The sequence below is a fragment of the Macaca fascicularis genome, chromosome 7, assembly GCF_037993035.2.
Source record: "Macaca fascicularis isolate 582-1 chromosome 7, T2T-MFA8v1.1".
Taxonomy (NCBI): Eukaryota; Metazoa; Chordata; class Mammalia; order Primates; family Cercopithecidae; genus Macaca; species Macaca fascicularis.
The window spans coordinates 33,908,328-33,934,028 of NC_088381.1; the positions used below are offsets into that span (position 1 = coordinate 33,908,328).

At 42.0% G+C, this 25,701-nt stretch overlaps 1 protein-coding gene across 11 annotated transcripts in view; it reads left to right on the forward strand.

Moving 5' to 3' along the window:
* Positions 1-25,701, forward strand: part of CGNL1 (cingulin like 1) — a 176,124-nt gene that overhangs the window by 72,086 nt on the left and 78,337 nt on the right. For all 11 annotated transcript variants that reach the window (XM_065547962.2, XM_045395519.3, XM_065547964.2 and 8 more), the window contains exons 5-8: positions 7,517-7,618; positions 8,166-8,314; positions 9,709-9,844; positions 18,118-18,330. In XM_065547962.2, coding sequence (XP_065404034.1) covers positions 7,517-7,618; positions 8,166-8,314; positions 9,709-9,844; positions 18,118-18,330 — 600 coding nt within the window. The remainder of the gene's footprint in view (positions 1-7,516; positions 7,619-8,165; positions 8,315-9,708; positions 9,845-18,117; positions 18,331-25,701) is intronic.

A 25,701-nucleotide genomic window follows, 5' to 3' on the forward strand; every position in this document is an offset into this window, starting at 1 on the left:
TCCCGAGTAGCTGGGACTACAGGCGCCCGCCACCTCGCCCGGCTATTTTTTTGTATTTTTTAGTAGAGACGGGGTTTCACTGTGTTAGCCAGGATGGTCTCGATCTCCTGACCTCGTGATCCGCCCGTCTCGGCCTCCCAAAGTGCCGGGATTACAGGCTTGAGCCACCGCGCTCGGCCGAAGATTCATTAATGTTGCATATACTGGTAGCTTTTTTGGTATCGAAATGTAGTTTTCCTTTGTATCTGTATAACACAGTGTGTATTCTTGGTGTACATTTCTGGTTTGGGGCTATTAGGAATAAAGCTACTATGAATGTTATTGTACTTTTTTGTGGAGGGGAGTAAACACTTTCACTCATTTCTCTTGAGAATATACCTAGAGGTAAAATTACTGAGTGGTAGGTTAGGCGTGTGCTTAACTCGTAAAGTATACCTGTTTGTTCTTAGAGCGAGTGCGGCCTTTGGCCTTGATGTTGAGATTGTCCTTGTGGGCCATAGACTAGGGGTGACCAGCCTGAACTGGGGAAGTCAGGGTAGCCCTTCTAGAGACAATGACACTAATGCTGCCTCAAGAAATCATAGAATTATTTGTGAGAAGAAGGGAAGCTGGGGTGTTCTAGGTTAAGTGAATAGCACAGACAAATATAAAGAGGCATGGGTTTGCCATGTTAAAGAGGGAATGTAGTGTAGTGGGAACACAGAGCCAGGATGGGCGGAGGAACAGCCTGGTAGCAAGGACCTTGGAAGTTAGGTAAGAAGTTTCCATTTCAGGCTGTGAAGGGGGTGGGTTGCCATTGTTGGATTTTAAACAGACGTGAATACCATTGTGTTTGTGAAAGTTTATTCCTTTTGCAGCTTTTGGAGAGTGGTAAGATTAGAGGAAGAGAGACCACATAAAAAGCTAATGCCTGTCTAGGTGTGGTCCCTCATGCCTGTAACCCCAGGACTTTGGGAGACCGTAGAGGGAGGGTTTCTTGAGGCCAAGAGTTGGAGACCAGCCTGGGCAATGTAGTGAGACCCTGTCTCTAGAAAAATTAAAAAATTAGCCAGGCATGGTGGCACATGCCTGTAGCCCCAGCTACTCAGGAAGCTGAGGCAGAAGTCACTTGAGACCTGGAGGTGGAGGCTGCCGTGAGCTATGATTGTGCCACTGTACTCCAGCCTGGGTGACAGAATGAGACATTGTCTCTTAAAAACAACAACAAAAGAAGCTGCCAAATCAAGAGATGATGAGAAAATGAACCAAGGCTCTTAGACTTCAGGTTCCTATTACAGCTCCATGACTGTTTAATTGCCACATTTTCCTACTCCTCTTCCCTCCCTCTTAAGTTCGGAATCTGGTTATTTGCTGGCAAAGGTTTTGGAGTTTTATCTTTGTGGTGTCAGTTAAGTGATTAGGAGAGAATGTAAAAACCCTCTCCCTTAGGGACAGAGACCATATTGGAAAACAGCAAAGCAGGTAGAGATTTTGTATGGGAAAGAACAATGTATAATTTCCCTCATTGGGTTGCATTTAACGTTCTAAATGGATTGTTCTCATTTTGCCTATGAAAATTGGAAGTTGTGTGTTTGTGTTTCTAATTCTCTTCACAGGGGTAGGTGGGGAAGTACCTCATTCCAAATTTATCACACACAACTTGCACCTGGATTCAGGGACGTGTCAGCCAAGATGCTGCCATTTCTAGCTTTGATTCCTGCTTTTGTTTCTTCCCCTCAGCTATTTGTAGTTTTCTAACCACTTTACTGTAGGATTTTAGCCAAATCCTTTTGAGAGAATCATTGTGTTACTTTCATGGAAGAAGAAAAAAAAGAAGATCCATTAATATTCATACTCAGATCAGAGAGATAATATTTCCTAATAGACTCTCTTCAGTCAGGTCCCTCTTCATTATGGAAATGTAACATCTAAAAGGAGAAAGTCAATTTAGCTAACATACGCTTATTTAGTACTTGCATACAGTCTATGCAGAGAGGGACGGAATCTCACTGGCGGTGATTGAGCAATAATCTCTAGTGTAATGCAGATTTCTGTAACAAATATATGTATAAAGGGTCTTGGGAACACAGAGGCAGGGGCTTTGGGTATAACTTAGCAAACAGATGAGTCTTCAACAAATATCTGTTTTTATATTGTTTTATTGGGGTATAACTTATATAAAGTAAATTACACAAATTGTATCTATACAGTTCATTGAATTTCTAACATAGGTTTGCTTCCATGCAAATACCATCTAGATCAAGATACGGAACACTCCCATCACCCAGGTTTCCTGGGTTTCCGGTGTTCCCCATAAATTGTACCCCCTCCTTCTAGGGGTAATCATATCTTGACTTGTATCACCTTGAGTAGTTTTGGTTTCCTGGGTTTCCTGTGTTCCTTCTGCAAAAATTGTACTCCTTCCTTCTGGGGGTAGTCATATCCTGACTTCTATCATCTAGAGTAGTTTTGCCTTTCTTGAATTTTACATAAAGAAAATTTTACAATATGTATTATAATAAGTATTCTTGTGTGTCCCCCTTCATTTCTTCAACATTATATCAGCAAGATCCGTTAATGTTGCATGTACTGGTAGCTATTTTGTATTGAAATGTAGTTTTCTGTTGTTATCACTCAACATAGTGTATCCTCTTAGTGGTCATTTCTGGTATTTGGCTGTTAGGTATAATGCCATACTGAACATTAGTGTCTTTTTTTTTTTTTTTGTAAACACACTCATTTCTCTTGAGAATATATCTAAGAGTATAATTTCTGGGTTGCAAATTGGGCGTTGGTTTAACTCTTAAATGTTGCCAAATGATTTTACAAAGTGATTGAAACAATTTACACTCCTGGTAGTGCTGCATGCCAGTTCCAGTGGGTATATCCTCTGTAACACCTAGACTCTCTTCCATTGCTTTGGTCTACTTGTCTCTCCTTGCACTACTACTGTACAGTTTAATTATTGCAACTTTAATAAGCCTTGAGATCTGGTAGCTTTATTCTTCTCCAAGATTATCTTAGCTACTCTGGGTCTTTTGCCTTGCCATATAAACTTTTATCAGCTTGTCAATTTCCACCAATAAAAGCCTCTAGGAATTTTGATTGGGATTATACCAAATGCATAGATAAATTTGGTGGAACTGACGTCTTCATGTTATTGGTATTCTTATTTGTGAACATGAACTTTCTCCCCACTTATTTATGTGTGCAGCATCTCTCAGCAGTGTTCGGTCATTTTTGTTGGAGAGGTCCAGCACATCTTTCATTTAGATGTAGTCCCTTTCCAGTGCTGTTCACTCCTTTCTGTACTTCCCTGTTTCCATCTAGGAGTGATTTCCTTCAGCCTGGAGAACTTTTTTTTTTAATATCCTGTAGTACTTTTTGGGAGCATTGTTTGAGAATAGCTGTCATTCACTCTCAGTTTTGAGGAACTCTAGTGTGGCAAGTATTGTTTTGTTTCATGAATTTAAAGACATTATTTGTCTTTTGACCCCAGTTGGCTCCATTGGAAAGCCGGCCATCATTCTTAGTGTTATTCTCTTGAAAGTGATGTGTCTTTTCCAGCTGGGTGCTTTTAATATTTTATCTTTTTTGTCAATTGTTAGATTTTCACTATGATGTGCCTAAGAGTGATTTTTCTTTTATTTATATTTCTTGGGATTCACTGAGCTCTCGACTTGACAGGTGCATCAGATTTGAAAATTTCTTGGCTATTATTTAGTCGAATATTGCTTCTTTCACATTCTGTCTCTCCCAGCTCTTCTCAGACTCCAATTAAATGTATTTTAGAAATTTTGATGGTGTTCTTCTTACCCCTTGTGCTCTATTCTCTCTCTTTGTGTGTGTGTGTGTGTGTGTGTGTGTGTGTGTGTGTGTGTGTGTATGTTTGGGGCATCAGATATTCTGGATGTTTTCTATTGACCTTTCAAATTCATTAGTCTTGTTTTCTGGCTATGTCAATCTTACTTTAAGACTTTTTCTTTAAAAGTGTCTTTAAAAGAATCTTCTTCTTCATCCTTCTTTTAAAGGATGGTTCTTTTAAGAACTTTTCTTTGGCCAGATGCAGTGGTTCATGCCTGTAATCCTGACACTTTGGGAGACTGAGGTGGGAGGATTGTTTGAGGCCAGGAGTTTGAGACTAGCCTGGGCAACATCGTGAGATCCCATCTCTACAAAAACTATAAAAATTGCCAGGCATGGTGGCTCGTGCTTGTAGTCATAACTGCTCAGAGGGCTGAGGTAGGAGGATCACTTGAGCCTAGAAGTTTGAGGTTACAGTGAGCTGAGATCCAATGAGTTCTTAAATTTCAGATATTGTGTATTGCTGTTTTAGAATGTCTACTTGGTTATATTTTTATAGAATCTATCTCTGGAACTTCATTTAGAAAAATCCCTTTGTTGGGCCAGGTGCAGTGGTTCATGCCTGTAATCCCAGCACTTTGGGAGGGCAAGGTAGATGGATCACCTGAGATCAGGAGGTAGAGACCAGCCTGGCCAACATGGTGAAACCCTGTCTCTACTAAAAATATAAAATTAGCCACGTGTGATGGTGCACACCTGTAACACCAGCTATTTGGGAGGCTGAGGCAGGAGAATTGTTTGAACCCAGGAGATAGAGGTTGCAGTGAACCAAGACTGGGACAATGCACTCCAGCCTGGATGACAGAGCAAGACTCTGTCTGAAAAGAAAAAAACAAAAACAAAAAAACACCCTTTGTCCATAATTGTTTCTATTTTAAAAATGTTACAGTTAATTTGAAGTCCTTATCTGTTAACTTTAATATCTGGGCCATCTCTGTGTCTGTTGTCTATTTTATGTAGTTATTGGTTGGTTCTTCCTACTTCTCTGCATGTCCAATGATTTTTTTTTTTTTTACTTGTATGCTAGACCGAGTGGGTGACGATTAGTTATAGACGTTCTGGAATGTGTTATCTCCCCCTGAAGAATGTTAAGTTTTGTTTTGACAGACAGTTAAATTACTTGCAGATTATCTTGATTCTATATGGTTGGTTGTTCTAGGCATTATTGGGGAGTGTCTATTTAAGTTTTGGCCCTTACTACTAAGACGTGACCCATGTTCCTTTCTTGAATTTCAAATGAATGCCAGAATGTCCACCAAGGTTTCTCTATTTTGGTCGATTTGGAACCCTAGTGTCTCCCTAGCATTGGGCTACCTGTGAAGTTTCTGTTGGGTTCTTTGCCTCCTAACAGCTCTTCTCTGCAGTCCTCTTGAACTCTTGCTCTGCTCATATACAGCTTAGGAATCATTCAAGAATACAGGTAGTGTTTATTGTAGGTTCTTGGAACTTCTTCTGTGGAGCTGTCTCCTCTCTCATACCCTGATCTTGAAATCTCTGTTGCTTACCATCTCTAAACTCTAATCTCTGTTTCCTTCATCAGTGACTTGCCACTCTGGACACTTTTCTCACTTAAATTAACAAACTTTATTTTTCAGGAGAGTTTTAGGTTCACATTCCCATTTACTGTCCTGTCCCCACATATGCCCTCCGCCACTGTTAGCATCCTGCAGCATGGGGTGCACCTCTCACAATCATGGGACCCACACTGGCACATCATTATCATCCAAAGACCGCCCATAGTTTACATTAGTGTTCACTCTTAGTGTTGCACATTCTACAGGCTTCTGACAAATGAACAATGACATGTATCTATCATTTAGTATCACACAGAAGAGTTTCACTCCCCTAAAAATCCTGTGTGTTCTGCCTGTTTGTTCCTTTCTCTCCCCTAACCTCTGGCAACCCGTAATCTTTTTATTGTTTCCGTGGTTTTATTTTTTCTGGAGTGTTCTATCGTTGGAATCACACAGTATATCACCCTTTCAGTTTGGCTCCCTTAGTAATGTGCATTTTTTGAACTGATAGTTCATCATGCCTTTTGATGAACTGATAGTTCATTTCATTTTAGGATTGAGTATTAATATTCTATTGTCTGATATACCACAATTTATTCGTTCACCTTTTAAGGGCATCTTGATTGCTTCCAAGTTTTGTCAGTTATGAGTAAAGCTGCTATAAACATTCATGTACAGGTTTTTGTGTGGACATGAGATTTCAACTAATTTGGGTGAACACCCAGAGGGCAGCTGCTGGGTTGTATGGTAAGAGCATGTTTAGTTTTGTAGGAAACAACCAAACCATTTTCTAAATTATCTGTATTATGTTGCATTCCCACAAGCAAAGAATAAGAGTTTCTGTTATTCCACATCCTCGCCACCATTTGGTGTTGCCAGTGTTTTGAATTTTGGCCGTTCTAATTCGTATATAGTGGTATCGTTGGTTTGTCTGATTGTTTTTTGAGACGGAGTCTCACTCTGTCACCCAGTCAGGAGTGCAGTGGCATGATCTTGGCTCACTGCAACCTCCATTTCCTGGGTTCAAGTGATTTTTCTGCCTCAGCCTCCTGAGTAGCTGGGATTACAGGTGTGTGGGCCACCACGCCCGGCTAATTTTTTGTATTTTTAGTAGAGACGGGGTTTCACCACGTTGGCCAGGCTGGTGTCGAACTCCTGACCTCAGGTGATCCGTCTGCCTAAGCCTCCCAGGATGCTGGGATTACTGCATGAGCCACCCCACCCGGCCTCAATGTTGTTTTAATTTGCAATTTCCTAATGACATTGTCTGTGCTTATAAAATTTTACTGTGTGATTTGGAAATGGAGTCATGGAGAACCCAGGATGAATGTGGGGCTACCTCCTGTCTTTTCCTTTGTAAGGATCATAACTCTGTGTTGCTTGCTTTTCAGTGCCTGCCAACAATTGTTTTTATATATTTTTGTCTAGCTTTTGGAGTTTTTGCTGGGAGGGTAAATCTGATATTTGCCACTCTATCATGGCAAAACAAGAATTCTAACGATCATTTACTAAGATTTGATTAAATTTATGAGATGCATTGGGTTCTATAGATTCAGAGGTGCATAAAACCTAGTCCCTGCCCCACAAAAGTTCATAATCTCCTGATGTAGTCGTTCTCAAACCACTCTTAAGAAACACTAAAACTAAATTGTGTTCTGCCGTTAAAATAGAAAAAATGAATGTCTTTCCCCAATTTACTTACAAAAAGATTTTGTTGCTGATTTTTTGCTAACCATTGATTTCCATGCTCTGGAATATAGAATGTATTATGGAGAGGCTTTTTAAGTTTTATTATCCTGAATTTAATGTATTACTGTTTTATAATATTCTACAGAATACATTACGGACTTCTAACAAATATGCCACCTGTGCAAGTTTTAGTCATCTTGGACTAGTGTTGAGGTATCTGATGAAATGATGCCTGTGATTGGTAAACGCTGTAGAGTAAAGTTCACTGGAGTCCCAAGGGGACCAGCAACGTTAACTCTGCCCATCAAGTCAGGGAAGGTTCCCCGTGGGGGTTGATGTTTGAATTGGGTCTTAAAATATTTAGTGTTATGCCTCATCTGTTACTGCACTAATTATATTTGGAAGGAGAAGATAATTAAAATGAAGCACGCTGAACGTTTAAATTAGTATATCTTTGCAATTAATCATAGGCTTCTAATTCCACATCTGAAGTCAAAGATCTATTGGAACAGAAAAGCAAGTTGACCACAGAAGTGGCTGAACTTCAGAGGCAGCTTCAACTGGGAGTCGAGGTATCTGGTTTTTCCTTTATGTTACTTTCTCCATTTCCGTCTAGGTTGATGAAGAATATTTTACATGCATTGGGATGCCCAGAGTGAAAGCCAATTTTTTTCCCCCCAAGAGTAACATTCCTCTAATCACTGAGTAAATTCCTGTGTATTTGGCTGCTGTTGTCCAAATAATTTCTTTTTTTTTTTTTTAAATGTAACCAAAGCCTGTACAGACTGTTTGCTTAGACAGAGTAAAAGAAACCCTGTTGGATTTAGGCAGGCCAATGGGAAACTAAATGTATATAAAACATCTGAACTAAATCATAGAAATAGCAGAATGAGGTTTGGCTGTGTTTGTGTTTTCTTTTACAAGTATTACAGTTCATTAAATATAAATATTTGATGTTCTTTCTAGTTAAGAACTCCCATGCCTTAATTATATAGTTTGATTAAGTTGTTTAATAATGTAAGTGCAAAGATACGGAGTCTGCTTGTTGAGAAGTAGGCTTCTGTGGGGTTACGTTAATGTACAGTGGAGGTACTTTAAAATCGCACTGATTCCTGTTAGAATCAACAGAATATCAAAGAAGAGAGAGAGAGGATGAGAGCAAACCTAGAAGAGCTCCGAAGCCAACACAACAAAAAGGTGGAGGAGAACTCCATGTTGCAGCAACGACTAGAAGAAAGTGAAGGGGAGCTCCGGAAGAATCTGGAGGAGTAAGTTCTGGGCTGAGAGCCTGTTGCCCTTCCCAGGTTCTCTATGACATGTGGCTAGAACCTTTCTGTCCATTTAATACTACCCAGCCTTCCAAATATTTATAAAGGCAGCTGACTTTTCTTTTTCTTCCTCTTACCCTGGTAAAATTGTGAAGCTGGCGACGCATGTAGACTGATAAACAAAAACGTTAGTAATTCTTAACATTCTTTTTGCACCTTGAAGTATGCCTTACAGAGTTTCAGCCCTTAAAGTGGACCTCCTAGCAGGTAAGTGGGAAGCAGGGCGCACTGAGTGCTGATATTGAAAGACAGAGTTCAAGGAGCCTAGGCCCAGCTTCTAAAAAGCATGCGTCACGTGGCCTCCGTGAGCTCTCAGCCTGTGCATTTTATCCTGGATGGTGCTGGTGTTTGCGATGGCTGCTTATACCTCCTCTGAGTCTACAGAGAAGGAAAGTTAGGTCCAAGATGCCCCTGCCATTGTGTTGTATTAAAATCTGTGGCAAAGGGATCGAAAACCAAGGTCTGAGAATCCACAGTGCTATGATGTCTCGTGGACACGACAGAAGCCTTAAGTGGAAAGTCAAGTGGGAATGAAATCTAGGGGGAAGTTCAAGAAAAAGAAGACATTATATAATAAAAGCATTTGATTGTCCTTGCAGTTTTGATGGTGCTGTTTTGCGTTTAAAGCAATCATAGAGGCTAACTGCAGAAAAGAGTTTAGTAAAAAAAATATCAGAAAATATAGGGTATAGTAAAAGCTTTACAACATAAAGAGGTATAGTAGTTGTGAGTTTGGTTCAGAGCAGAGTTTTGTAAACTTTTTTTCATCAGATGGTGATTATTTTAGGATTTGTGGGTCATAGAGTCTGTTGTACACACTCAGCTCTGCCATTGTATCGTGAAATGAAATGGCTACTCATAAATGAATGAACATGACCATATTCCAGTAAAACTTTACAATAACAGGCAGTGGGCTGAACTGGCCCACAGACCGTAATTTTTCCAACTCTCCTGGTCTAGAACACTGGGATAGTAGACAGTGGAAGGGTGGGGTGGCTTTAGTGGGAAATTTTTTTTTTTCATTTCTTTATCTTCTACATTTAAATTCTAGTATCCTCCCATCTCCTTTTGGGGAGAAAATGTCTCCGTATAACCATACCCACTTCACTGGTTTGAGTTCTCATTTATCCTCTTGTTGGGCAATTAGACCATAGCCTAAGTTCTTCTCAGGCACCTTTTCAGGTTGGTGATTCCTTGCTCAGTGCAGAACAGAGAATGGGGAGGCGTCTTGGGTCTTTAGAGACTTGTGTAAAGCTCTGGAGATCAGAAATCAGACTGGATGGAAATAAGCAGAGCCCAGGAGATCCTGTCTAATGGACTTCCTTCCTTGCCAGGCTATTCCAGGTGAAGATGGAACGGGAGCAGCATCAGACTGAAATCAGGGATCTCCAGGACCAGCTCTCAGAAATGCACGATGAACTGGACAGTGCAAAGCGATCAGAGGACAGGGAGAAGGGAGCTCTGATTGAGGTAAGTGGGGCTGTGGGGTCCGGTGATAAGACAGACCCCACCTGCCTGGAAAGATGGCGTGGCTGGGGTTTGTGCACTGCCAGCCACTGTCTGATGTGCACCCCTGCTCCACCTGTGCTCTTATGATCTGTGAGTCAGTGGATGCGCTTGACTCTCTCCTCTGCACTTGGCATTTGCTAATTATTATGGGTTTTTATTGTGTATTCTCTCTTCTCTAAATTAGATTATTATCTTGTTGAGGTATTAGATACACATGTATGAAATTATTAGAAAGCAAGAATGTTGGTTTTGAATATCTACATTTTTGGGGGAGGGAATAAGTATAATTGAGGGTCAGAAAAAGATAGGACTTTTCTCTCTGCACACATTTAGGTGATCAATGTTTGCGGTTACATTATCATCACCTGTATTCTAGCATAGTTTTGGAAACTACTTCTTTATAAGCGTGATTTGTAGGAATAGCCCAACAAAGAGATGATATACAATTTAGAGCAAAGCCAACAACAACAACAACAAAAAGTCAAAACATAAAGGTTCTTTGTTAATATTTAATTTTCTACTTCCTCCCTCTTTGGGCTTAGGTGTTTTCTCTGTCCCTTCCTTGGGGCTAGAAGTTTCTGACTCTGAAGTCCCTGGAACACTCTTTAAGTCTCAGTTGTCTATTGTTCTCTCACTCCTTTCCTCCTCCAGTGTTGAAATAATTCCCCAGGAGAAATTTTAGGTAGTACTTTTTAGAACTTAGCCTTTCTTCACCTGATGACTTGGCAGGAGCTCAGAGATGAGTGACTGTGACCACCCAGCCCAGGAGTTCTCATGAATCCATTTTTCACACGGGCAGAGGAGGGTGATTGTCTCTTCTGCGCACATGACCATCTCTGTGTCCCTATTCAGACCTTTTCCCCTGAGAAGCCCTCAGCATTGTTCCTTACCAACTGGGATTCCTCTTTTTATCAAATGATTTCTTAAAAACCACCACATTCTTGGTATTATACTGCTTCTCATGGCGCTGTTTACTCTCAGGGCTCAGAGTTACAAAGACGAGAAGATAGGTGTATTTGTCACTGAAATAATATTAAAACAACATAAAAGGAAAGTTTAAAAATGGGACGTACACATACTTTCCTAATACCTAAGCAGCCATTTTTGTTTCTAGAATTTCTGTTTGCCTCCCTGTCTATTGATAGGTTTCATCTACCCATCTGTATATAATATAGGGACAATCATGTACCTACAGTTTTGATACCTGCTTTTAAAACTTAAGATGTCAAAAATGTTCTTTCTTGTTATTCTTTATATTCTTTGTATTTCATTTTTAGGAAGATAAACCGCAATATATTTAACCATTCTCCTACATTTGTTTTCCCTTTTTCGTCATTATGAAACAAAGGTCATGGGGAACAGTTTTTACATTTATCCTTTTACTACTTTAAAAATTGTTTCTAAGGATAAGTTTCCAGAAATGATATCACTGAACAATTTATGGCTTTCAGTAAAAGTATAGCTTCATGAACAAATTTAAATAGAAGATAAAACGTTGTCATATTCTGTGATTCCTTGTGTGGACATTTGATTGGTTCTAAAGGGGAAAGATGTTATGTTAGCTCGTGGGAAGTCTCTGAAGTTGCTGATTTTCCCCAATAACTGACAGTTGTCACTGTGAGTTGCCCCCTGATATCCCCTGTCCTTTCAGTTTCTCTATTTTAGCTCATTGACCTCGCACATTTTTTGTATCTTTCTTCTACTAGCCAGCTAATTCAAGAGCATTCACCTTTGCTTCTTTCCCCATTTCATGTCTAGCACAGTGCTGAGCAACAGAGCAAATGAATAAATAATTTTTCATATTTAAATTACTTTAAAAATGTCACCATATTTTAAAAAAGAGAATAATTCTGAAATGAACTGCATACTTCTTTTCCTCTTTAAACATACCATACTGCATATCTATTAACTGAACATCATTAGTTTATTGATTTATTTATATTGATAATAGGATAACGATATGAGACTATTTTGGTGATGTGTTCAGGCAGAGGCTGATAATGCGAGATACAGCAGTGGGCAATAGCACATGTTTTCTTAAACCTGTTCCTGATATTGCTGGCTTACAGGTTGTTTGTCTCTTTCCCATAACAGGAGCTGTATCATTTACTGCTGCCTTTCTGCAAGATGAGTTAGGGTGTAATTAGCTTCCCTATGTCAAAGTGGGTTTCTCTTGCTCCAGAAAATCACCCTCTGTTTTTATCAATTTCCTTTGACTTGTCAGCAACACTTAAACTATGATCTATGGTTTCTGTATCACTAGTAAAATAGACCCTGTCTCCTTGTCACTTTTAATTTATTCTTCATATCTGAATAAAAAGTGACCTGGGGGAATTTGATAACGGAGTGTAGTTGTGGCCAAGTTCCCCATGGCATTTAGCTTGGAACAAACTCTTAACACAATGAGCATTAAACACTTCTGCTTTTGAATGTTTGAAAAAGGTTGAAGGCCCAAGTTTTGCAAGTCCTGCATAATGGACCAGATTTTGCATGAAATGTCTTTTAATATGTCACATTTTGTTAAATAACACCGACCCCTGTATGCAATCAGTAAAGTAACATTAAGAAAGAATAGGCTGCTCTGTCTATGGAGTAGCCATTCTTTTGTTTCTTTACTTCTCTAATAAACTGGCTTTCACTTAAAAAAAGAAAAAGAATAAAACAGTTTAAAAAAAAAAAGAAGGAAAGGAGAAATAGAAAATACTTTGTTTTCTTAGAATAAGCCATAAAATTGACCAATTTTATTGACTTTGTTATTCTTAGTTAAATAGATGATTCTGAATTTTTTTTTGCCAGCTCAAGTTACAAGAATGATTATAGAACAGGTTTCCACCACTTCTTTGTCATGAATGCATTACCTTCCATTCTGAAGGTGACAGGTCAACGTGAGACAGCTTGCTAAGTGCCACGATGGTGGGGTTTTCTAATTATCAAATGTCTGCTTTGATGGGAGCCTGCAGTGCTGAGAGATGGGCCTCACTCCAGCAGAGTCTTGTGGTGTTTTATTCCGGGCATTTGCCAAGATGCAGGTACTTCAGTCTCATTAAAATAGTCTGGTTATAAAATTGTGTTGGTCTGAGGAGAGATTGTACTCAGAAAGTATGTCTCTAAAACTTCTTTTGTAACGATATTTTTGAAGCTTCTACGCATTTTTATAAAAAAGGCAGCCAAAAATATCGTGATTCTCACCAGCCGTGTGATGCTTCCTTGGCCATCCTTCTGGAACAAAAAAAATGACAGAATTCTCTGTCAGCTACCGTTGCTGTAAAACCTTTTATTTACGCTTTCAGTGAGCCTGGGCCAGAGATAGGGACCCTGTGGAACTTCTGAGAAGCACTTAGTGCAAAAGAGGGTCTAGACTGGTGTCTTCCTCGTTTTGATGTGTCATGCTCGTGCCCAGGTGGTGTGTGAAGTAAAGCTTTTTGAGAGCAAATACCTTGCCATTCTAGACATCCTGGTGCCTGCTTCTCAGTGCACATGGTCTTGGGGTGGTCATTTGCTGCTGCTGCTGCTGCAGAACAGCTGGTCCCATAGTGTGTTCCTTTTTCTCTTAGATCTCCATCTACCCGTTTCTTCAGGCTCTGATTGTGTTTCTTTGCTTTAGTTTAAGAAGGTGGACTTCCTTAAAGGGCCTTCCAGCCAAACACAGTGCTCTGTTTTGGTGGCATCTGTATGAGGCTGTTTTCATGCTGCTGATGAAGACATACATACCTGAGACTGGGCACCTTACAAAAAAAAGAGGTTTAATGGACTCACAGTTCCCTGTGGCCGGGGAGGCCTCATAATCATGGTAGAAGGTGAAAGGCACGTCTCACATGGTGGCAAACAAGAGAAGCAAGAGCCAAATGAAAGGGGTTTCCTGGCTGGGCGCAGTGGCTCAAGCCTGTAATCCCAGCACTTTGGGAGGCCGAGACGGGTGGATCACGAGGTCAGGAGATCGAGACCATCCTCACTAACATGGTGAAACCCCATCTCTATTAAAAAATACAAAAAAACTAGCCGGGCGAGGTGGCGGGCGCCTGTAGTCCCAGCTACTCGGGAGGCTGAGGCAGGAGAATGGCATGAACCCAGGAGGCGGAGCTTTCAGTGAGCTGAGATCTGGCCACTGCACTCCAGCCTGGGCGAGCGGGACTCCATCTCAAAAAAAAAAAAAAAAGAAAGGGGTTTCCCCTGATAAAACCATCAGATCTCGGGAGACTTACTCACTGCCATGAGAACAGTATGGGGGAAACCACCCCTTGATTCCATTATCTCCCAGTGGGCCCCTCCCTCAACATGAGGGAATTATAGGAGCTACAGTTCAGGATGAGATTTGGGTAGGGACACAGCCAAACCATAACAGCATCTAATGGATGAACTCCAGTGTGACTGTTTGCTTCTTAGCCTTCTTGAGTGTGTGGTTTTGTGGTCAGGTCTGTAGTGCCCATAGTGAAGGGAAAGGGCATTAGGACCCATCTGGGTCCCATTCTTGACTCTGCTGCTTGTAAGGCCGTGTGATCTTAGGCATGTTAGAGTCTCAGAACTTCGTCCGTTTATGGAGAATAGTAATCTTCATCTCTTTGAATATCCATCTCTCTGGATTGTTAGAAATGCTCAGCACAGTTCTTATGATGCATAAGGACCAAATACAGTCAACTTTCCTAGCTCTCGCCACTCCCAGACAGCCAGTTTTCCCTTGTTTTCTTTAGTTGGAGTCCACAGAGAGGCAAGTTGACCTCTAATGGACGTATACTTACATTTTGAAGTTTATGTATTTTTCTCTCCCTTCTTTGATTGATATAATTAAGCCCCGAGGTGATGGAGTGAAGTTTTTGAAACCTCATGTACCTTTTGGTTTCTACTCTGGAAAACTTCAAATGCTACTACGTGATATGGCGAGGTGTAATCTGATTGGATTTGTCCTGCACAGTCCACTTAAGCGACAGCCCCAGCCATAGATAACAGCATGTCGGTGCAGAATGGACCATAAAAACTTCAGTCTTGACATGCATTGGCGGCAGCACACAAAAGGCAACACAAAACACAGAGATATGCTGGAAAAGATAAGTGTGGGGAGAGGAACTGTCTTATCGTCCAAACAATTGAGAAACGTGTGAGAGTAAAAGCAGGAAACAGGGGTCAGAATCACAGGACCTGCACTGAAGATGCTGGCAGGAGGTTCCAGGAAACCCTGGGGGGTAGCCGGAAGCAACAGTCATTCAAGAGAGACTCTGATCTTCCTTAAGAAGGGGCTGGGCAGCGGCAGCAGGGCGTCCTCTTTGATAAATATCAGGACAGGGTATATTTTCATAAGATCTCTGTGTTTGCTGCTTTGAAAGAGCCAGAGCTGGCCTTGTTACTTGCATGGGTCTCTTGACATTTCGTCTGAGCTTGTCAATGCCTGCTAGTTAGATTCTTGATGGGCAAAATTTTAGTCTGTGCAATGCAGCCGTATCCTGGGATTGTAGAGGTTCCTCTGGTTCAATGGAGGTGCATGTCCTAGAGAAAAAGAAAGAGCTCTCGTTGTCAGTTATCCTTAAATCAATAAAATGTTTCTTCCCTCATCAGGGACACACTTTTTGAATGGAAAGTAGCTTATCATTTCTGAAGCCTTGGGTCCCCAGGTGGCAGCCATGCCTCTGATTCCCCAGGGGCTCCAAGAGAACAGGTCCTGCCTGTTCTTATGCAGAAGCCACAGGTGAAATAACTGACGAGTTTAGAATTCTGACATCTCCAGACACCCGTACTGCACTTGTTTATTTATATCTGAACAGATAAGTGCTCCCAATATTAATCTATGCATGAAAAATATAATAAATCAGATCTGTACCTGTCTTTCAAGAAGGATAAGTAGGGAAGCCAAATGCAGATTAGAAAAATGATTAAAATATATAGAATGTAAAATAAGAAGTATTAAATACTGTGAGAAGAACAGCTAAAGTGAGATGGGTATTCAAGAGGGATATTCAAGGAAGACCTCTTGGAGGAGGTCATACTGTATCTGGGTCTTCAAAGATTTTCTGAAAGGCAGGGAGAGGTGGGCCTGAGAAGGGAAAAGAGCACTCCAGACAGAAGATGCTGCATGGATTGCCTTAGAGGCTGTAGGTGAGAGCCTGGATGCAGGGAGCAGCTGAGTGGCTATTGTAAACCACCTGCACAGGAGATGAGGAGGGCTTTACCCAGGGAGGTGATGGAAAGGATTGAAGATGTTGCAGAACCAACTTTTTGGTTATGAGAAACCAGGACGAGAGAAAAGTCAAAGTTGCTGCCAAGTTTCTGAGCTTGAGTGCTGAGGGGGCAGGTGGTGCTTTTCACAAGAGCAAAGAACAAAGGAAGAAGGAAGGAAGGAGCATGATGAATTCTCTTGAAACTGTAATCCTACTGAATCTGAGGTGTCACAGGTCACCCAGATGGGTGCATCTAGCAGGTCTTTGAATGTGTTAGTGCAGGTTTGAACTCTGAGAAAGGTAAGAGATAAAAGTTTAGGAGTCATTTACATAGAATTAATAGTTGGAAAAAAAAATGAGCTTGCTAAAAGAGAGTAAAGAATGCAAAGTTGCATTTTTGGAGATCATCATAGATTTTGGGAAGAGGGAGAGAAAAGCCAGAAAAGACTATCACAGAAGAAGCAGCCTGAGGGAAGAAAACAGGAGTCTGTGTTATCTTGGCATTCCAAGAAAGAAGGGCATCTTAGAGAGACAGGAAGGGAGGATGAAAGAGGGGTAAAAAAATTGACGACTGGGAAAAGGCCATCGGATATGATTAAAGGTCACAGTTACCTCAGAGGGGACTGTCTTGGTAGAGTAGGGACAAAAATCATACAGCAAGAGATTAAGGAGTGAACGGGCAGTCATGAAGTAGAGGCAGTGAACAGAAATTATGCTTTCAAACATTTTGATGGTGAAGTTTGGCAGGTAACCAAGATTCAAGAATGTGGATAGGAACAAAATGGCAGAAAGAAAAGACAACTGTATTAGTCTGTTCTCACTCTGCTATAAAGACACTACCTGAGACTGGGTAATTTATAAACAAAGGAGGTTTAATTGACTCACAGTTCCACATGGCTGGGGAGGCCTCAGGAAACTTACAATCATGGCAGAAGGAGAAGTAGGCACCTTCTTCACAAGGCGGCAGGAGAGAGAGTGAGCGAAGGGGGAAAAGCCCCTTATAAAACCATCATATCTCGTGAGAACTCACTATCACAAGAACAACGTGGGGAAAACTACCCCATGATCCGATCATCTCCCACAGTGTCCCTCCCTCGACACGTGGGGATTGTGGGAATTATAACTGGAGATGAGATTTGGGTGAGGACACAGAGCCAAACCATGTCAATAACTGATGGAGTGAAGACTGGGAGCAGGCTGGCAGGGGACAGTGCATTCTCTGTGGAGGGACTCTGGGTGGAAGAAGGCCTGGAGTGTAGAGGGGTTGAGGTGGAGAGGGAGCCAAGGTGCCCACGTCTTTCTGGCTGAGGGAAGGGCAAAAGTGTCTGTGAGGGTGAGTCCTGAGCTGGAAAACTGAGAAGGTCTGGAACAAAGATGCTGGAGGAAAAGGAACGCCGAGCCTTTGGCAGGACACACTGGGCTCAGGTAATGTGATTTGTAGTGGAGCCTGTTGCCCCAGCTTTGTGACCTTCCTCATTAATACTTGGCAGTTAAGAAGGGGAAAATGTGAATATTGTGCTCTGCTCAGATGGGCAAATGAGATAGAAGAAAAACAGGCAAAGTCGTCCTGAGTACGAGGAATGTGGATGAAGGGTTTGACCACACTCAGTGTCCCAGGGGATGTGAAGCACCCAAATCCTGAGTACGAGGAATGTGGATGAAGGGTTTGACCACACTCAGGGTCCTAGGGGATATGAAGCAAGGTAGGCAAGTTGGCGTGTCCCCCATGAAGCAACAGCACACACAGGGCAAGAGCAAGGGCAACAGATCACTGTGCAGAAGCGAAACGAGATGGAAAATACAGACGTGTTTACCAAAGCAGTGAAATTTACACTAGTTTCCCCTTTCTCCCTCAAATTCAATCAAATCTCCAAGAAGCAAAGACAGAGGAATCCAAGGGAATGATGTCTTCTGAGAAATGCAGGGGAAGAGGAAGAAATGGTTTAAATAGGTTTGTGGGATGAGAAGGAGAGTGGCAGGGCAAGGTGAGATGGCCGTGCATATGGGGACTGAACTGGAGGGGAGATCCGGGGCCTCTCAACAAGATGTTTCATCGTCACCTCCTCCCTTCATGTTTCTTCTCTCTAGGAGCTCTTACAGGCAAAACAGGATCTTCAGGATCTGCTGATTGCCAAAGAGGAGCAAGAAGACCTCTTGAGAAAGCGCGAGCGTGAACTCACTGCACTGAAGGGAGCCCTGAAAGAAGAGGTTTCCAGCCATGATCAGGAGATGGACAAGCTGAAGGAGCAATATGATGCTGAGCTGCAGGCCCTGAGGGAGAGTGTGGAAGAAGCAACCAAGGTGAGGGATGGGGCAGGAGAATCTGGCTTGGGAACAGATGAAAGGGTAAGACCCTCTCTCCCACACCACTGCAAATTCCCTTCCTTCCTTTTAATTAGAGAGTGAATCTCAGTTCATCAGATCATGGACACAGAGCTTATTAACAAAGAATAAACTCAATGGTCCTGCTATTGACCTTTTAAAGTCTGTAAACTGAAATGTTGGTAGGGACATTGGTTAAATCCTATTGCAGGTGGGGAGATGAAGAGGCTGCAGATGAACACTTGAGGTTCTGCAGCCCATTGCAGAGTGGAGGGCTGTACTCTCCCAGACGTTCCTAACGGTCAGAGGCCGAGGGCATTGTGTGACCATGTTAATGGGCAGAAGTGTAGACAGGACCCAAATTCCTGGAATCCTTCACCCCCTGCCCTAGTCTGTTCCTTTTGATTTTGTGTAGCCTTTTGTTAGACAGTTCAGGTTCTTTTCTCAGCACAGTTATGAGAGGGTTAATTGGCTGAATTGCCCAAACCCTTCCAAGATAATTTTTCTCTTAATTGAATTCTTGGCTCCTACAAATAGATTTAAAATTATGCTGAAGTCTTTTGGGGCAGACGTCATACTGGCTGTTGAAGAAGAGAAAAACAGTATTTTGAAGGGGAAAATGGTTTGAAATGTCATGCCATCTTTAGTGAAAGAGGGGAATTACAGAGTATACAATTTTCAGAGACTCTGCAATATATAGGTTAACAATGATGAAGAAAGAGCTCTTGATATTGTTTATTCTGTGGTGATTACAGTGACAGCTCAGAGCTAGTAGGCCCTCTCTCCCCTAAGCCCTATGGTGATTCACTGATTTTCAATTATGGCACAGTAATTGCAAATGACAAGAAGTGAAAGATGGGTTTGTTTGTTATAACAATAAAAAGTCTGGGAAATAGTCTGTTTGGGGTTATTACAACTTTGAGACCGTTTTTAAAAGCCTCTTGATGATTTCCCTATCTGATTTTTTTTTTTTTTTTTTTTTTTTTTTAGATTTGACTGAATTTGAGGGAGAAAAGCAAAACTGATTTAATTTTTATTGCTTTGAGGGGACGTGTCTGTTATTTGCATCTCATTTCATTTCTGTGCAACAGCCTGGTATCCTTGCGATTGATCTTTATGTGCTGTTGCTTCATCAGGTACATGCCAATAGGCTACTGAGTAAATTGATTCTCCTTTGGACCCATATCTTTATCACCCTTAAATCTTGCCTCAAAGCTCGACTTAATGTGGTGTATTCTGGGTGGCTCCTTTGAGGGTAGTTGAGAATAGTGTTGGGGGATATGTTTGTAGTGATTTAAGTATAAGAAAAATCAAACTTGTGCCTCACGTGGGGTAGGGGCTATTTCATTGGAAGCTTCCGGGTTCGCGACTGTCAGAGATATGTAAGTGAGGAAAGGACACGTGGTTGGTGAAAGGATATCTTTGTTGTATGGAATTGAGATCATCAGTAGAGACTTACGTTACTGCGTTTTGACCCTTAAAAATGTCTGCATTATATAGTAACTCAGAGTATTTTCATTATGCCAGTTCAAGAGCAATAACTACATTGACCCATATCAGTCTGTAAAAGCAAAACAGGCCAAGTAGTCAAGACGTGTATCATTGGCAGAGAATGGACAGTTTCCGAGCACTGGGAACCTAACACGAAGGGGTTCGCCTTAGTGCCCAGTGAAGGGAAGAAGTCCCTTCTCTGCCTAACCCATCCCCAGAAAACTCTGTATCTTTCAGACCTCTCACCTCTTCATATGTGTAGAGTGACTTGCTCCTACTTTGCCATCTGACCAGGCTCTTCTTCTCCTGCATGACCTTCCCCAGATGTCTTCTCTTTCGTGAACACACCCTAGATACCTAAACTACCTTTGGTGCAGTTAGTTGCACCTTCCTTCACCTTCCTTAGGGTTTCTGTGGAACCCTGGCCATTCTTCTACTATGGTCTGTATCACACCCTATTATAATTTCTCATCTTTTCTGCCTCCTCCATTAGACTCTGCACTTCTTCGGCACAGGGGGCACTTTTGTTCCCCCCTGCCCTTTTTTTTTTCCTGAGAGGGAGTGACAAACTCTAGTACCTCTGGGGCCAGACAGGGAGAATAAATCAGTAAAGTGCTGCATCTGTTGTTGGGATGATAGGAGGGTATGGTGGGGACTGTGACAAGCTGGCTGGAGGGCATGTCCTTTGCTGGAGGCTTCAGTGGCTTCTCTGCTCCAGCTTAGAGTTGCCACTGAGGGAATGCTGGGCCCATGTTGCTAGATCTTTCATTTTTTTCAAGAAGCCAGATATCTGTGAGATCTCCCAACTTTTAAGCATATCTTCAAATTACAAAATAAATAAATAAAATGACATAGACCAATACACCCCATATGCAAGTCAAGAGGCTGTGTTCTTACTCCCTTGAGCTCAGCATGGTGCCTGGGACAGGGTGTGGCAAGTGAAAGTTAGTTTAGGACAAATTTCCTTTCTGACTGGGTTTTCAGTCCCTGCCGTGTAGTTCCTGTTGAATTTTTTCACTGGTGATGTGGGAAGCCTTTTAGGGAACTCTGGTATTATTCTGTGAATTTCTGTGCCTTGCTTTTGAATTTCTCTGCAGTTTCTTTCTTTCTCTTTCCTTCTTCTTTTTCTTCTTTTTTTTTTTTTCTTTTTGAGATGGAGTCTTGCTCTGTCACCCTGGTTGGAGTGCAGTGGCGCAGTCTTGGGTCACTGCAACCTCCGCCTCCCAGGTTCAAGCAATTCTCATGCCTCAGCCTCCCAAGTAGCTGGGATTACAGGCATGTGCCACCATGCCTGGCTAATTTTTTTGTATTTTTAGTAGAGATGAGCTTTCGCCATGTTGACTAGGCTGGTTTCGAACTCTTGGCTTCAAGTGATCTGCCCACCTTGGCCTCCCAAAGTGTTGAGATTACAGATGTGAGCCACGGTGCCTGGCTTCCTTGCAGTTTCTTAAAGAGGATCCTGATTGTGTTTTTTTACCATATTAGCTTTTGCTTCTGAAGGTGGCTCCTTAACAAATATGATAGAGTCATATTTTATGGGGGACAAATGTATCAATTTAGTAGATGGATGCTGTTTTTGGTTATTTATGTCTTGGTATTATCGAATGGAATCTTAAGATTATTGAATATTTGGAGGAGAGTGAATTAAATATAATTTTTAAATCTGGTAAATAATGTTTCTTAAATATGTGCTCTTACACTTAGATTTTTCCTGTCCCAGGGGGAGAACCCAGCCACCACTGTGGCTAAAAACTGACATTTTTTTTTTTGAAATGGAGTCTCACTCTGTCGCCCAGGCTGGAGTGAAGTGGAATGATCTCCCTTCTAGGAGATTGAAGGGGAGATACATAACTCTCAAGCTGATTATAGACAACAGTAAATGAGCCAAGTGACATGCAGATAAAGTCATATAGGAAACCCTATAGGAGACCCCATGGCTGTGCTTAGGAAGAGGACTGGTGGCAATCATGAAATATTTCATGGAGGGGACAGTATTTGAGTTGGATTTTGAGTGATGTTTGGGCATGGGGGCTGAGGACATTTTGGGTGCTGAGTACAGCATGAGCAATACCTTGTAGGTGGGAAAGTGAGATGTCTGAGCTGGGCTTTGTACAGAAAGAGAAGTTAAGGTGACTACAGAATCAGACACGTAGGGGGCGGGTGCCCAGATCCAATGTGTGGACGGTGCTTAGATCCCAACTGAAACAAACTGACTGTAAAAAACAAAATACCTGAAATCATTGGGAGCATTTTAACACTGTATATTAATGATATTAAGAAACTAAACAATTTTTAAGGGGTGATAATACTGCTGTTGTTGTTAAGAGTCTGTGACTTCTTTTGGTTTTTTTTCCTTTTTTTTGAGATGGAATCTTGCTCTTGTTGTCCAGACTGGAGTGCAGTGGTGTGATGTTGGCTCACTGCAACCTCTGCCTCCTGGGTTCAAGTGATTCTTGTGCCTCAGCCTCCAGAGTAGCTGGGATTACAGGCGCCTGCCACCACAACCAGCTGATTTTTGCAGTTTTACTAGAGATGAGGTTTCACCATGTTGGCCGGGCTAGTCTAGAACTCCTGACCTCAGGTAATTTATCTGCCTTGGCCTCTCAAAGTGCTGGGATTACAGGCGTGAGCCACCATGCCCGGCCAAGTCTCTGACTTTTAAAGAAACATACTGAGGTTTTTATAGGATGTCTGAAATTTGCTTTAAAATAATCCACTTTGTTGGGGGAAGTCAGTAGGGCATGGATGGAACAAGATCAGCCGTGCACTGATGTGTGTTAAAGCTGGGTAATGGGTAGGTGAGAGTTAATTACATATCCTCTCTATTTTTGCAAATGTTTGAAGTTTTCTTCCTTTTTTTTCTTTTTCTTTTTTTTTTTTTTCGAGACAGAGTCTGGCTCTGTCACCCAGGCTGGAGTGCAGTGGCACGATCTCAGCTCACTTCAACCTCCGCCTCCTGGGTTCAAGCCATCCTCCCACCTCAGCCTCCCAAGGAGCTAGGACTATAGGTGCATTCCACCACACCTGGCTAGTTTTTGTAAAGACATGGTTTTACCACGTTGCTCAGGCTGGTCTTGAACTCCTGAGCTCAAGCCATCTGCTCATGTCACCCTCCCAAAATATTGGGGTTATAGGTGTGACCCGTTGCACCCAGCCTTGAAGTTTTCTTTGGTAAAAAGTTTGTGTGCGTGTGTGTGTGTGTGTGTGTGTGTTAAAGAACAAACAAAAAGAGTTAAAATGGGAAAGGTGAAGTGGGGTGAGATTATGGAGACTATTTTTAGTTGGTAGTCATTGAGGGAGCAATGATGTTTCTTTTATTAGGGACTGATATGGTTTGGCTGTGTCCCCACCCAAATCTCATCTTGAATTGTACTCCAATAATTCCCACATGTTGTGGGAGAGACTGGTGGGAGATAATTGAATCATGGGGGTGGTTTCCCCCACACTGTTCTCATGGTAGTGAATAATTCCCACGAAATCTGATGGTTTTATTGGGGATTTCTGCTTTTGCATCTTCCTCATTCTCTCTTTGCCTGCTGCCATCCGTGTAAGACGGGACTTGCTCCTCCTTGCCTTCCACCATGATTGTGAGGCTTCCCTAGCCACATGGAACTGTAAGTTCAATTAAACCTCTTTCTTTTGTAAATTGCCCAGTCTTGGGTATGTCTTTATCAGCAGTGTGAAAACGGACTAATACAGGGACCTAATAGGGACATTACTTGGTGGTGGTGTGACCTGAGGCTGCAGGTGGAATGGTTAGAAGTAGAGAGTGAGGAGAGATGAGCAGGAAGTAGGGGCTGACTGAGGAGACCCCGCAGGGAGCATGGATTGGGGTGAGGAGGAAGAAGAGATACAGCTAACCTGAGTAGGCATCGTCTCTGGGTGCCTGGAAGGGGGCTATACTGGGAATGGAAAGGCTCATGAGTTCATCTTGAGACCCTGTGTGAACAGTGAGTGAGGAACAGGGCTGCCCTATCCAACTGGGAGTCGTTGGAGGGAATGTGAGTGAGTGACAGAGAGAGAAAGAAGGGAAGGGGACCGAGGGCCTGAGGAGGAAGAGAAGACACAGACACAGAGACCTGAAGAGAAGCAGCCACATCCAGTGACAGGAAAGCAAGGGGAAGGGCAGTTCATTTGACTTAGTTAACAACCTCTTGGGAGAGTTTCTTCAAGCAGCCTATTTTTGCATTATACATTTCCATACTGAGTTTCTGTACTTTTGTCTTGTCTGTTCCTCATACTGTAAATTCTTTCTGCCCATATTTTATATTCTCTAACCCTTGTAAGAATTTTATTCAAATTCAATAATGTTGAAACTTTTCTCCCCCTTTACCACCACCCTCCAATTTTGGATGTATGTGTGTATTTTACTCAGCAATTTGGAAATGTCACTCAGTCTTACAGAAATGAATATATGCTTTGGTGCCGTGTTCCCACATCATTTCTAGTTTTGTCCCTTCCCTCTTTCCTGCCAGTCTCCGAACAGGTTCTTCCAAAGCATAAGGTCAGCAGAAGGTCAAATGGTAAAACCAGCGCTAATCTCAGGATCAGTGGAATTGCTTCCCTGAAGACATGGCTAATTCAGTGTAAAATCTCATTTCTATCTTCTCCAAGGGAGCCAGGTTGGCCAGGGAAACAGCAAAAGCTCCTCATTTCCTCTGCATTTTAACTTCAAATAATCAACTTACCCTGAATGACAGCTACTGAGAGCTGGAGAAGTGGTGGGATTTGCAATCAAGTGCCCAGGAAAAGGAAAATATCTCTTTTCCACAAACTCAAGCATGCCTAGAGTGACATGGAACTTTCCATAGGCAAAAGTGAAATGGGTAAGATTTAAGGCTAAAAAAAGATCTCTTTTATTTTTCTCTCTCTCTCTTTTGCCCGCCCCAGAAATGGCTCTTTTAATAGTTGTGTAACTCTTCTGTATCTTGTATTGATTAAAAAGCATATAAATAAGAGGTCTAGAGTGGTGTTCTGAGATGTTCCTTTTGAACCCATCACAGGCCCAGTGCCCCATTCTGTGGCTCTGATCCCCGGTGCCTCCCATGTCCTGAGAGTCAGTGGCTGTCATGACAAGACTCCGGGGGGCTGGGCAATGGACAAATCTCTTAGGGGGCCTCCATGAGGGGTAAACAGAGCATCTCTGCAAGTCACTCCTGGTATTTTACCTGAGCTGCCTAGAGTCACTTGCCATAGGTTAGCTCATAGACGACAAAGATATGCTGGTTTATCTTTAGATATGCGGATTCATTTGCCATCAAATGCCTGAGTGTGCTTTCTGTGCCAGCACAGTGCTAGTCACCAAGAATATAAAGGCAAGCAAGCTGTGGTCTCTAACTTTGAGGATCTTATGTGGTCTTGTGGGCAGAAAGATATGCAAGTTAAATGACGAAGTTATGGGTGCTGTGGTTGAGGGAGGTACAGAGTAGGAGATCAGGACAGGTTTTATTGCTTTAGGTGGCAAAATTCAGGTGAGAAATAGCATGTCCGTTCTGTGGGTGGACACTCTAAGTGCCTCGTATGTACCAAATACTTAAGAATCAGAAATGAAAAAGAGTCTTCCTCTTCGAAGAACCTCTCTGGGAGCTTTGGGATGTTGGTATACCTTGAACTTGCTGATTTTGTACCCAGCTCGTTTTAGTGAAACTCAGAGTTAGAATTGCTAGGAAGACAAAGAAAAAATATTGATTTGGCTGATGAGTTAAAATATATTTCACGTATTCAGTAAATCAGGTTCCAGTTACAGTTCAGATTTCCAGAGGGTAGGAGCTCATAAACAATTTATGAGGAGAGCCTCTACCTTTCCTGGCTAGGATGATAGAATAAAGGGCTTCTATTTCCAGGACTACTGTTAGGGCT